This window comes from Salminus brasiliensis, chromosome 4, assembly GCF_030463535.1.
Source record: "Salminus brasiliensis chromosome 4, fSalBra1.hap2, whole genome shotgun sequence".
Taxonomy (NCBI): Eukaryota; Metazoa; Chordata; class Actinopteri; order Characiformes; family Bryconidae; genus Salminus; species Salminus brasiliensis.
The window spans coordinates 18,920,692-18,934,759 of NC_132881.1; the positions used below are offsets into that span (position 1 = coordinate 18,920,692).

At 38.1% G+C, this 14,068-nt stretch overlaps 2 protein-coding genes across 4 annotated transcripts in view; one reads left to right on the top strand and one right to left on the bottom strand.

The window, feature by feature from the left end:
• LOC140554459 (arginyl-tRNA--protein transferase 1) overlaps positions 1–13,345 on the bottom strand; it is a 320,650-nt gene extending 307,305 nt beyond the window's left edge. Inside the window, exon 1 of the mRNA XM_072677494.1 lies at positions 13,342–13,345. The gene's annotated coding sequence lies outside the window, so the exon portion shown is untranslated. The remainder of the gene's footprint in view (positions 1–13,341) is intronic.
• Positions 1–14,068, top strand: part of anapc1 (anaphase promoting complex subunit 1) — a 42,676-nt gene that overhangs the window by 10,596 nt on the left and 18,012 nt on the right. For all 3 annotated transcript variants that reach the window (XM_072677486.1, XM_072677487.1, XM_072677488.1), the window contains 12 exons: positions 1,266–1,326; positions 2,862–3,049; positions 3,197–3,271; positions 3,999–4,264; positions 6,065–6,156; positions 7,086–7,234; positions 8,777–8,855; positions 10,360–10,396; positions 10,547–10,620; positions 11,546–11,724; positions 12,325–12,551; positions 13,095–13,213. In XM_072677486.1, coding sequence (XP_072533587.1) covers positions 1,266–1,326; positions 2,862–3,049; positions 3,197–3,271; positions 3,999–4,264; positions 6,065–6,156; positions 7,086–7,234; positions 8,777–8,855; positions 10,360–10,396; positions 10,547–10,620; positions 11,546–11,724; positions 12,325–12,551; positions 13,095–13,213 — 1,546 coding nt within the window. The remainder of the gene's footprint in view (positions 1–1,265; positions 1,327–2,861; positions 3,050–3,196; positions 3,272–3,998; positions 4,265–6,064; positions 6,157–7,085; positions 7,235–8,776; positions 8,856–10,359; positions 10,397–10,546; positions 10,621–11,545; positions 11,725–12,324; positions 12,552–13,094; positions 13,214–14,068) is intronic.

Sequence of the window (14,068 nt, forward strand, 5' to 3'; positions counted from 1 at the left end):
TAAATATTTATAGAAGCTTAGTTCTGCCAGTTCTCACTTGCACTTCAGCTTCTTCCTCGTATCATTCCTGTACTCAGTTACGTCATTTCCAAGTTCATGCTTGTATTGATTGTAAAACTTTTGGCATACTGATCAGTTCATGGTACAGGGCATAGTGAGCTTTTCTTGAAGCGCGCGTCAATCATGGAACTACCTGAATTAAAAATGCTTCTCTACAATGTTTAAAGCTACTCATACTCATCCATTTTTGTAATGCTTTGAGTAAAAAAAAAAAAGGGTTTGCGTTGTTCTTATTAGGAGACAAGCACAACAAACCCTTTTTATTTTTCTTTTTGTTTTTACTTTTCACATATAAACAGAGGGATAAACAGATTGAGACATTTATAAATAGTGGTATTTAATGGAGAAACCTTTTAATTCTCTGATAGATGCGGATAATATCAACACGCTGCAAAATGGACGCTGCAAGCAGTCACTTACTTTCAAACATCAAAATATTTTTTGTCATCATCTTTAATGTTCATTTTTACTTAGGGTTTCTTAAAACAAGAAAATAGATCTTAAATAAAAAGTAGATAATCTAAAAGTAATTTCCATAAGGAGGCGTGAAGAGTGCATAAATCCCACACTGCTCTCCAAGAAGGGACACTTGCTTAAAAATAAGAGCGCAGTTTAGTGTTTTTGAAATTCAATTTGTCAATTTAAGTCAGCAAGAGTCACAAGATTAGCCAGTTAATCTTAAAAGAAAAAAAAAGCCTTTAATTTGAAAATGTTCTTTTACATGGTAAGATTAAATGTTTTTGAGTGCAGGTAGAGAAAATCAATCATTGTACTTGCCCCTGTGTTACTATAGACAAAAGCTGGTAATTGCTTGTGGCATATGGTGTCCAGGCTGCATTTTCAGTCTGACACAAAAGAAAGTGTGTGTGTCTGTGTCCGCGCATACCAGAGCAGCAGGAACCTGTCATGTCGTTGATGAGGTTCAATAAGGTTCTTGCTCCAGCATCCAGCCTGTCTGTCTGCAGGGCTTGATTTGTCAGGATAGCTGAAGCATGTTTTTTCTGCCACAGGTCTTTTCATTTCAGAGCCGTCAAAACAGTCTTACATGGCTTGAACTTATTTTGGTTCATATGATGTTTGAAGGGTTTTTAATAGATGGTTGCTTTGAGTCCTTGCTGCAAATTAGGTTTATTTACTATATTGATGCATTTTGTTTCTGATGACCAGAATATAATTTGTCCTTTTTTTGGATTTGTATGTTTCAGGAACTCAGTAATGGCTCAATGTTGAGGATCACTGTTCCTGAGGTGGCTACATCAGAGCTAGGTCAGAAGAACATGCAGACACACTAGCCATGCCATGCTGCATATAGCACCTCCAGCTGATTCAATGGATATAAACTATGAAATTCTACACCTAGATCTGCCTTCAGCACACTCTTTTACAACCTCAATCTGGATCTCCTATCCTCTATCCCCCCACAAGTGTAGTACAATTTATGTTTGGATTAAAGTATTCTAGTCTTATTTAGGAAGCCATTTCAGATTAATTTAATGAGCATGCTGTTGTCTGTTGATCATACCCAAATATGTAAAATTTTTATTTATTCATTTATTTTACTTACTTATGGATTCTTACTTACTTTGTTGTTTGACCCCCTCCCATCAGGGCTCAGAAACAGGATATAATCTGATATAATATAATAATGCCTGCTCTTTTTTTTTTTTTCTTCTTTTTAGTGTTCGGTCATATTGCCGGTCACAGCCATTGGGCGTAATTGTCTTGTGGCATATTTGAATGTCTTTATTAATTGGCTTTTTGTCATGACCTGATCTCATTTGCTTCTCCCTAGAATTACTGCAAATAACGACCTCTCCGCCCTCCTATTAAGCCATTCGAATTAAAAGAAGGGTCTGTCCACGTCTAATAAAGTGACATTTTAACCAGCTTTGTTTTGACCTTTTGCAGCTTGTTTGCCAATTAAGATCCTGCCAGATTCATTAAGAGCTTAATTTCATTTCGATCATAGATGATGATTTGTGTTCTGTGTGGTATGGTAGGCCACTAATTACAGGAATGTGTGCTCCCTGCATGTTTACGTTTAAGTAAAGTGTGTGTGTGTGTGTTTTAAGTACCAACCCCCCATTTCCTTTTTTGGGCATTACTTTTGAAGCAGTCTATTTCCTGTCAGCCTTGTACATGCCTCAGTGTACATGCATACATCTTTTACCCACTTTGGTGTTCGGTTATTATTATTTATTTATATATTTTTTTTTTTTTCACATTTCACCCCCCTCTCCACTAAATTTGACCAGGGTAAAATCCTATACACTTCCTGCTGTTTCAATTAATCCTATTGCGCTAATGCCTCCAATGTTGTGCACAATCAGCCCCCCCTGTTTACCGCCTGCTGCTGTGCTTCCATCAGTCACATAGGCCAACGCAATGGCAACCAGCCTCCTATAAATCTCTTGTTGGCAGGGACCCTCTTAACTATAGTCATCCATTTTCTTTACCATGCCCCCCACCTTCCCACCTACTTATGCACTCAAATCCAGGTTTTATTATTACTATCCTTTCACTGGCACCCTTGATTGAAAACTGGTATAGAATTGTTCTAGAATTCAGTTCTAGATTTACCATCATTTACCTCTTCTTAATTTAGATTCAAAATCTTATTTTGTGTACTGAGGTCTACATGTCATGATTCAAAATATCTTGCTGTCATTTCAATCAAGTAGAAGGTTGTGAATTTTAATTATTAGTGTAAATGTGCAACAATAGAATAATACTTGTGTAAACCGTGATAATTTGCAGCTGGCTTGTCTAAATTACCAACTTCCATTCTCTTTCCCCTTCAGTGAAGAGATGCTTGAAGGCTATTCGTTTCATTCTGCCTAAAGATACTGCCATGAAGGTGCTGGTAAAGTGGTACAATAACTATAATGCTCCTGGGGGTCCTAGCCTGCACCAAGAGTGGAATCTGTTTGTCAAATGCTTCATGACACTAATGGGCTATAACACTGAGCGACTTGCTTGGACACGAAATGTGAGTAAAGTAGCTCTTGCCTATACTGTCAGTGCTGTTGGGACAATGAGTTATTTAATGTAACCGTCACTAGACCTGTGTACACCATAAATCAAATAATTAATGCTTTAACTTATGTTGTTGACCCATAAGCCCCTTTCTCTACAGCTCCATTTTGAAGTGCCTCTCTCTCCAGTAATAGCTCCCAAGAAAGCTCGTCCTGCAGAGACTGGCTCTGATGAGGTAAGTGTTCTGGACAAAGACACTTATTATTAATACTCAGTTGTTAAATTATGGTACTGTGTTTGTCGAGAGCCCTTCTAGTGAATACGTTCAGCTACTTAAGTTGCACTCATTACTGACACAGATGTATAGAAGTAGAGATGTTTGCCAATAGAATAAGACTCTAGAACAGATAAACATGAACCTATCAGCATAATGCCTAATGCCAGGCGTGGGCTAGATGGGTTTAAAGCCTCTCAGTATTGAGCAGTGTAACAGTGTTCTCTGGCATGATGGTGCTCCATCCAATTCTTGTGGGATGAGTTGGACATGAGGTGGAATGGTTATATTAGGATCGGATATCGGTCCGGATATTAACAAAATTAGCTAGCTTGGGTATGGGATAATTAGGCCGATCCATGGAACCAATCCTTTCACTTTAATTTGTTGGTGTGAGAATGCACTAAATGTTCAAATAAATAAATGACAAATGGCAATTTAGGACATTTTATATCTGTGTTAATTTGTTATATAAAGTAATGATCAAGTCAATCCTAATGCCTTAAGTCTCTCCCATTTATTAATACAGCAATGGTATCGGATTGGTATCGGTGCATCCCTAGTGGTGATTATCCAACATTCTGACCTCAATAACACGGTTATTAGTAGTTACTCCAACAAAAGCAGGATAAATTGATAAGGTTCATTTATTTATTAATCGATTTTTCTTTCCTCTTGGCCTCTCAAGGACTGGGTGTACCTCTGTGCCTCAGACTATCACTGCCAGGTGTTGGTGCGGCCAGTGCCAGGTTTTCCGGATCTGAAGTCAATATCTCCTCCTGCGAGTATGGAGGACAGCGGGCCAGCAGTAGGTCTGGAGCCGTCTGCTCTGCTCTTCCCTCACATTCCTGCACTGTTTTATGTTCTGCATCTGCTTTATGAGGACTTAAAACTCAACGAGCTTCAGCGCAGTGGTGCCCGTGCCCTCGTGGGCCTCCTGCAGCAGCTGGCCAGGTACACAATTATTGCAGTAAAATAACATTTTTAGAAGTAGTAAAGCCTCTGAAGCTAATAAACAGAAAACAATATTTTCAGTAAATCATATTGTACAGTTACTGTTTTTTTTATTTTTTTTTATAACATTTTAAGGTTAAAACAATCTAAATCAGTCAGTACAGCCTGTGCAAACCTAACTTTTTCAAAAGTTGTATTAACATGACCTCCTCTATGCACGTGTGAAAAAGTAACCAATTCCCTTAAAGGGAAACCTATAAGAAGAGCATTTTGTAGTTGTAAACTGTGAACTGGAAGGCCAACAAAACTCCTTCGACAGAACTATTTGAATGCTGGTAAGAATCACATATATTTAGAATTGCTGTATGAGTGCCAAGAACTTGCAAGCAAATTTAACCAAGAAGGTGGTGCATTGTTTATTGGACCTTGCTTGCACAATGATAATATCATGAAGGAGTCATGAAAAGGAAACTTCATCAGCAATCCCATCACAAAACTGAGAGAACAGATGAGTTTCTAATAAACTAGAGATGCACAAGCAATCGAACAAACTAAACATTACCACAGTGTTTTAGTGAAGGAAAGACCTCACACGAATGTATGTTGAGCACAGAGTTTAAATTAACTGGTTTAACCTAGCAAGTGTGTGCCAGTAATGACTTTTTTTTACCAAAAATTCAGAAATTACCAGAAATTACCAAAAAAAAAAAAAAAAAGGTTTACATATAATTTATCACAAAACAATAAATGATAGTTAAAACAGAGTCATAAAAATGAGTAGACACTGGCTTTAACTTAATCAGCTGCTTAGAGATGTCAGTAGATGCTGATTGTTGGGATACGGTTTGATTAGTCAAAGTATGAATGTTTCAACATTTAATAATGAATGGACCAATAGAAATACTGTAAAATTACTTTGATTAATTTTTTTTTACATTTACTTCCATTGAAGACTTTTTGCTATTTTTGGACTTACAAGGTTTTTATTGTGCAGCGATAATGTACATGTGTATTTATTTGTGTGAGTGGGTGTATATTTTATTTGAATAATTGTGACTGTCGCAAAAATGACAGCTCTCTTTCTGTTGTGAACGAAATGTTCTTTTTGGATAGTTAGCTGAAAAATCTCATCTGATTGTTTCAGAAAATGTCAAGAGCTTGTTTGCTTTTGTGTTGACGGAGGACAGAGAAGCTGAGAGAGCTTGTTTGATTGCTCTTTTGTGTGTGTGTGTGTGTGTGTGTGTGTGTGTGTGTGTGTGTGTGTGTGTGTGTGTTGTAGGCCTAGCCCTTTTCTCTGTCCGTTGTGTGCTTGTGTCCCAAAACTCTTTTGTAGTGAGGATTTATCACATTTATTTGATAGGGGTGTAATTAAGGTGTTAAAGAGATCAGTAATCGTTTGCCTGATGCTGTGGGTTTTTATGGGTCATTGGAGTGTAAAATGGGAGATCATCTTTTAGACCCATTGCCCCTCACCATTCTCCCTAACTGAAAGTTTTTATATAAAAAAAAAACAAGAGCCCATGTTCCACATTTATTTGTGTTAGAATTACTTAAATACTTTTGCTTATCATCTTAGGTGGTTGTCTAAAATGTTACATGGACTTATTTGTACAGTTTTGTGAATTGATTTTACGTAATCGCCAGTGATATCGCATTAAAACCTTCCCTTCAAAGCTGACGACCCACTAATACTAATACTAGAATAAGTGTAATTATTGACACTCTAATTCGTGTGATCGGACTCCTTTCTACTAATTGTTTTTTTCATCCCCTTCATCTCTCTCTTCCTGTTCTCATCAGGGACCTGCAGTTGGAGGAGTACATTGATCTGTACTGGCGCGATTACCCCTCATTCATCAAAACTTTCAAGGAAGCCTGTGTGATCGATCAGGGTAAGTGGCCGATCAATGGCACGGGGGCCCTTCATTAGATTGAAGGCATCTCTATTCATTCAACAAATGATTGTTAAAAATGGGACAAATTATATTATTAAATAAACGTATGCTCTTTATATTATATTTATATATAACTATTTTTTTATGTATACATTGTAGAGCATATAAGTGTTTTGTGCCTCTGCATTTCCTAATTCATGCTCAGAAAGTTCTGACTTTTAAGTCGCATTCTATGACATTACATAACCATGGCCGTGCTTTTGGAAAAAGAAATACCATGTGTCTTTTTGTGCAGTAGTTTTGGTCAGCCATGGGCTTTTATTTCTGTTTTTGGGCCATAATTGTTTATTATTAGTTCCACTAATGAGTAATGATTTGCCTACGTCCACTTAATACAAATGCAAAGACTTTTAAAATGTGTTTTATATCCACACAGCATACAAACGAATGCTAGCTTACTGTCATTTTCCTGGCCTTAAACAACATGAATGAATGCATTTACATGAGAAGGATATTTTAAGTTGGAAAATACAAGCTTCCAGTTGTAATGAATGCAGCATTATTAATCCTATTGATAAAGATTATAAAGGCATTTTAAAAAGAGGAGCTTTTCATGTTATTTAACTATTTTATGTTTATAATATTACATTACATATTACAGTATCACTAATACTAAATGATTTGTTTTCATGTTTTTCATATTGCCTGTATTGCTATGATGGGGAGGATCTTGTGACGAGGGATGAGAACATTTTAAAGCATTCAGCTCTGTTCATTATCATATAAACTATTATAGTCACTGAAGTGATTTAACATTTAACAGATTCTGAACCCTAGTTTAGAGGATAATGTGAATGAAACCTTTGTGTGTGTTTTATGTGTGTGTGTGTGTGTGTGTGTGTGTGTGTGTGTGTGCGCATTTAAAGCTCAGATGGAGGTGATGAACTGGCCGGTGTACCTGAACAATGAGGTGCCCTGTGTGTTTGGCTGGCTCAGCAGTTGTCTAAGAGGACAGGACATGCCTCCATTCCCCTACTTGCCAGGCATTTGTGAGAGAACCAAACTGCTTGTGCTGGTAAGGTTTGGAAAAAATGTTTTCAATCTGTTTTCATTAAATGCTTTAATCTGGACCAGACCAATATTCAGTATTTTAGAAAATGCTCAAAAGGGGGTGCTACTTCATAGATATTGTAAGCAGAACTGTGCTCTTAAAATTGTTGCTTTCATAGAACTGTGTAATGTGTACTCCATGTCCCTAAACCCAGACACATGTTCTATGGAAATGTCAAACAGTTATATGACAGTGCTTCTAGCTAACCATAATGACATTTTACCACCGCTGCTTCCTCCACCAAAGGCACTTTGTGTGTGTGTGTGTGTGTGTGTGTGTGTGTGTGTGTGAGAGAGAGAGAGAGAGAGAGAGAGAGAAAGACATGCATGTCTGAGTGAAGAAGTGAGCGCAAGAGGTGTGTGTGTGTGTGTGTGTGTGTGTGTGTGTGTGTGTGTGTGTGTGTGTGTTTTTTTTGTGAAAGTCACCCCACCTTAATTAAAGTGTGAGGCTGAATCACTAGGGAGTGGGTGGGGTTGTTGGTGGGGGTGGGTTGGGCAGTCTCCTCCCGTCAGGCCAAGGGAAATGACGCACAACCCCACCGAGCCGCTGACACGCTGTCATGCAATTACAGGCTGTATTTACTCAGTACCTCTCTCTGTCAGAACATTACAGACTCCATTTAACCCTCCGTCTACTCCACCCGCAAATTAGAGTCCTGCATACTGACTGTCTTTCACTTCACCTGTTTCACTGTCTATTATGCAAGTGTATAAATTTTGTAAAGATGTGTTTTTGTAAAAATAGGTTTATTATAAACATTTTAATAGCTCAACACAACCAATGTAACTTTATTTAGACCTTTTTTTCGATTCAACAAAAAATACCACTTCCACTGCAAAATGGCTACTGCAGTCTCAGGCGTTCAACCCCCTGAATAGAATCCCTGGTAAGAGCACACATGCGAATCAGGTGTTGTTCCTTCTGTGAGGAAGCTTAAGCTTGCATATTACTGGATCTTCCAACTGGACGAGAAACCCAATCATACCTGGGAGTTTGCCAAAGCTTGGTTTCAGAAGTAGTCCTAAAAGGGTCTGGAGTGGTAATCGCAGTCGCCTGACTTGAACCCCACAGAAAATTAGATGGAATTTGAAGAACGCGTGGGCTGTATTAATATTATTACACTAGTAAATTACTAGGGTATGTGTGTGTATATATATGTGTGTGTTTGTGTGCGAAAAAGAGAATGCATTTTGCTTTTTTACACTTGTATTTTCTCTCAGATTTTTTTTCCCATTTATTGATTTGGAAAAAATGGTCCCTTCTCTGAATGAAACATACATTGTAAAAGCATGTTATTGCCTTCATTTCGTGGTTGATATATACAGTAATGTGGTTGATGACTCCAGTCTTGGTTAGAATCAGTGTGAACACGCTATTTCTCGCTAACAAAACCAGACTGACTTTTACTGTCATTGCAGCAGAAAACCGAAACCGCATGGGTGCTGTCCCACTGTTAATGACACACACTTACACTATGTTCATTCTCTCTCTCTCTCTCTGTCTCAGAGCTATGCCTTGTATGTTGTGAGAGATGAAAACGCTGTCTCGGATAACATGTCTAAGTACCTGTCTAGGCTCTCTGCAGGTGAGTTGCCACTGTTTTGATGGCGTGTGTAAAAATAGTGGAGTATGAATGGAAGGGGTCTTCTCAACTGTCCGCTGAAGAGAGTTCCCTCTCTTCATTTATGTCAGAGGACATGGGAAATAGGTTACATTGAACAGTTAAAATTTAGGTTTATATTCACATCCTCAGTTAAAAATAGTAAATAGTGCTGTGGTGGTGTGTGGGTTTTTTTTTTGTTGTTGTTTTTGTTTTTTAATGAATGGGAATAATTTAATTTGATAAGGATGGGTAATATGACATGATACATGAAGGCCTTTTTTTGCAGTAAACAATTAGTCACAGTAGTTACTAAGCAGTAGCTTCTTTTGGTAATAATGCATGCAGTTGTTCGGTGGTTCTAAATGATTCATGATCTACCTAAAAAGCATGTTCTGCTCTAATACATGTGTTTTTTGTTTTTTTGTGGAGCCGAATTGTTGACCTACACACAGGCCCTTGCTGATTAGAGATTTAATATAAAAGATCATCACTATATTTGTGTGTGTGTGTGTACGTGTATACACAATGCATTCAAAAGGTCTTCGGACCCTTCCACTTTTTTGCTTTTTGTTATGTTGAGGCCTTGCGCTAAAATGTTTTCCACATCATTCTGCTCTCAATACCCCATAATAAAGTGAATTTTAGCAAATTTATTAAAATGGAAAATTTTTAATTTAGTATGAAAGCAAGTAGTCAGACCAATTGATATGACGCTTGTAATTTAGTTCTGGGACCCACTTCTCTTGATCATCTTCGAGATGTTTTACATCTTGATCGGAGTCCATCTGCACAAAGATCCTGTGTGCAGATGGGAGAAACTTCTCGATTGTCAACCGTCACTGCAGCGCACTTCAAATCTGGGCGTTATGGCAGAGTGTCCAGGCCGAAGCCTCTCCTCAGTAAAATACACATGAAAGCCTGTGAAAGACTCTTGAGACAAAACCATATTCACCATTGTGGCCGGAAACGGATCGAATTGGCTTCCGCCTTTAACCCATCCGTGCAGTGAGAACACACATACACACCAGTAAATCACACACAGTGACTGTGAGCACACGTGCCCGGAGCAGTGTGCAGCCATTGCTGCGCTGCCCGAGGAGCAGAGAGGGTAAATGAGCCCGGGTATCGAACCCACAACCCGGTAATCAATAGCCCAGAGCTCTAACCGCTGAGCCACCACTGCCCCAGAAAGCCAAAACTGCCCCAGACTGTAAGAAACAAGATTCTATAGTCTAATTAAGCTAATATTTAACTTTTTGGCCTCAGTCCTGAGCCAAGAGAAACCTGTAAGAAACCTAAAATTAGCTGTCCACCGACAGTACCTATACCACTCTTTTTAATTTCTTATTATAGGGTATTAAGTGTTATTTTATGCTTAATTATGTCTTTATTTTTTTGCAGAAGGCTGCAAAATAACAGTGTGAAAATGTGTACATATGCATGTATGGTTAAGTAAATAAATGTGTGTTCTTACCTCTTTTTTTAGGGCAGAAGAAAGGTTTTGGTGAACCTGCTATTAGAAGGTAATGATTGTTTTCCCCCCTCACTATTGTATCTGGCTGCATGTGCAGTGGTGTACTTGGTTTTTCTTAAGAACTATAATTGTACATAATGTTTTATGGTCTGTAGAATGCTTTTGCATTTTAAATTGTGATTACACTGTGTGTACACAGGCAGAGCAGTGTAAAACTCTGTGCTCCTTCAGGCTGCCTTGCTGAGAAACTGGTGGTGTGGTTGACCTCTGCAGGTTAGATTCACATTCATGGTTCATTCTACATCAGCAAATGTCATAGTGTAATTTTGATCAGTTGAATGTGAGTTCAGTTGCATGTGTGCACTACAGGTTTATTTCCCATTTTCATCAATTCTTTATCAATGCATGGAAGGAAAACAGTTGTTTGTTGCAATGGCTCTTAGGACTCAAATAGCATCGCAGAGTTAGTCACCTTTCTGCGAACACTGACACAGGAAAAGCCAGCATTCACTTATGGCTAACAGGGCTTAGTGGACTATGTGCATACTCATAAGTTTATTATATACATATTATTTACGTTATACTCTCAAACGTAGAGTAACTAACACTGCCATATTTAAAACACTGTCCAAATCAGAACAGTAACTGAGAGAGCCCTTACAGATTTCCCATACAGAACTGCAATGTGGAGCTCAACGTGGAAACACAATTGAAAAGGGCTACTTATCTAGCACTTAAAACTTTGGACATAAGTCTATTTTCTGATGATTCTGTTCTTTTGGTTGTGGTTAAATGTTACTGTTTCTGGTGTTAGCAGTGTTTTCTAGCTCTATTATGTTCTGATACCCAGTATACTGGGCTAAGTGATGTACTCCAGACAGTGGAATCTGGTTAGTGGTGTTAAGTTTTTACTCTGCTTCCCTCACAAGGTGCATTAGTTTTACACATCTCTACTATTAATGTCAATGAATATACAGTTGTTACACATTAATGTTTGTTTACATATAGACCCTTGAAGGGGGGTGTGTTGGAGTGTATTTTCAGTGAAGAGACAAAAGATTCACAGTATATCGTTTCTGTGTTTCTCTTATTATTCAACTATGTCAGTTTTGCCTTTTTTTGGCAAATGTAAATATTTGCCTTATGTAAATATTGGGAACTATGAGTGAATTCTTTAATCTGATTTGGTCATTTTTAGGCTTTTTGCTGAAGGATCTGGAATCGGTGCCTTTTGGAGTAGCTCTGCCAATCAGAGATGCCATCAGCCAGTGCAGAGAACATCCCTGTTCTGATTGGTCTGAAGAAGTTTGTGCTCTGATTGGGCGACAGGACCTAACCAAGCAGGCCCATAAAGTTTCCTTGGCCAAAGAAAAGCCGGTAAGCAAGTGAAAGAATATGCTGGCATGCTGTATATTTGCAGAATACATTGAAGGTTTTTTTTAGTTTTTAATCAGTTGAGCTGAAACTAACGTTTTAGAAAATGGAGATGGTTGCATACCACTGTTTCAGTTCCAATATGTAAATTAAATATTAGATGAGACCCATCATTTTTTCACAACTGAGCTTTTTTTTTAAATTGAAGTTTCATTTAATATGCATCCTCTTTTAATCTGTTATGCTGTTGCCCTGGTATTTCTACCTATTGAAACCTATGTAATTCATAAGAAATACAGAGAGATAAAGTCTGGGGATCGGGGTGAGACGGAATGAGTTTGCTACCATGCAATGTGTCATTTGGGATAAAACCAAAGTGTAGTGTTTTTTAAAAAAAATTGTTTTTGTAATGTTTCTTTTATTCCATTCCATTTTATTCTATTCTTTTATTTCTTTTATTCTTTTATTTCCATAGCAGCACACCCTGAATTAAGCAGAAAACCCCTTTTTTTCATTAAGGATGATTTTGTCTAATTGTCTAATTTTAGTAAAATTTGTTGTTTTAGTTTATTTTATTCAATTTCCTGTTTGCTTTTATTTGAGATGGTGGGTCTAAATGTGCCAGTAGAGCCTCCCATAACAAATGAGGCAGATGAGGAAGAGGATGGCATGGCAGATCTTCATCCAGAGGTGACGGGATTAATTTGGAGTCAGGATCTGCGTGTGCAAGAGGTGCGACGTCTACTTCAAAGCTCAAGACCCGTCCGGGTAAACGTGCCCCACCTGCCAGATGTCAGCGAACATGAATACATCGAGGAGAAGGAGAACAAGTAAGTGAGGACAATAATGTGCATAATGTAATGTGTTGGTTTTTTTGTTTCTCTGACTGTCACTTTACCACTATTTATTCATTCATGCTGCTACACTTCTTTTGATTTCTCACTTTCCCATTTATGTCTACCATTCTTCTTCTTATTGTTTTTATTTTATTTATTCAATTTATTGCTCTTTGGGTGTAAGTGGAACCTTGAGATCTTAATTTTTTTTCCACCGCATGTACCACATGTGATGCGACAATAAAGTCTCCTTGAATCATAATGCAAATAATTGTCACTGGTGCGTTAGAGCATGACAACCGCTGTTAGAAAATGTCCAGGAAAAGCATTACAAAAATATTTTGTTAGAAGAGTAAGAACCCTGGCATTTAAATCCTTAGAATCATTTCTCAATATGATAGCTTTCTGAAGTTATAAAAAAGGGGGTTTTGTTTAGGTTCCTACCTTGAACTGGCCATTATGTAGACCACATGCCTAAACAGTCCAATCTATCTTTTCTGTTGCAGTTTAACTCTATTGTTCTCTTGTTTGTCTCAGGCTTTTGCAACTGTGCCAGCGCACCATGGCTCTACCTGTAGGCAGAGGTCTCTTCACACTTTTTTCTTACCACCCTGTGCCAACCGAACCCCTGCCTGTACCCAAGCTCAACCTCACTGGTAAGTCCTTATGCTAGGATGTCCCTGGAGAAATAATACATTTCTCTACATTCAATTCCTCCAGCAGTGCAACTGGACAGGCCTCCCTTTGAACAGCCTCAGTTGTTCATGAATTCCATTATAGGAATGTAGGAAACATTCTGTTGAGATTCAGGTTCATGCAATTTATGCAATTACTGCATTTTGTTTACATTGGGGTAGTACATTGAAGTATTTAGGATTGCCATCCTCTTTTCATCTTAATTAAAGGTGTGAATTTGTTTGTATTTAGTCCATTGAGTTGCCCATGCCCACGGACTGCAAACCAATCCCAAAACATGATTGATCCATTTCTGGTCTTAACAACAGAACAACACACCTTCACAACTGGGCTTAACAACAGAACAGTGCCCCACAAGTCTTCAGAGGTCTTTTGCAGTTAAACAAGGTTTTTAATTTGCCGTCCTAGCAATCTTTGATCAGTTTTCTTTCTCTTCCAGATCTCAATTAGATCTCAATCATTGTTAACTTCCAAACTACTTTACCAACTGAGGATTTGGCTGCATTAAATGCTTTAAAATAGTTTAAAGTGCTTTGAATGGATCGAGGAGTCAAAGTATTTATAAATCTTTGACATTTGCATTACCTTGCCTTTTCGATTGAGGAGTGTGAACAAACCACAGCCCTAACAAGTTAATTAAGGTCTGAGACCTTGGCAGTTTGGCTCACAAGTTGGTGAAATACATCAACAAGGAAATGCATAGTGGCTGACCTGTCTTACTCTTTTCAGAATTTGATATGAAAGCTCTGGCTTCCATGAAAGTGTTGCTTCCATGTTCTTTCATGCTGCATTTGAATCCTGCTTCATCAGATGAA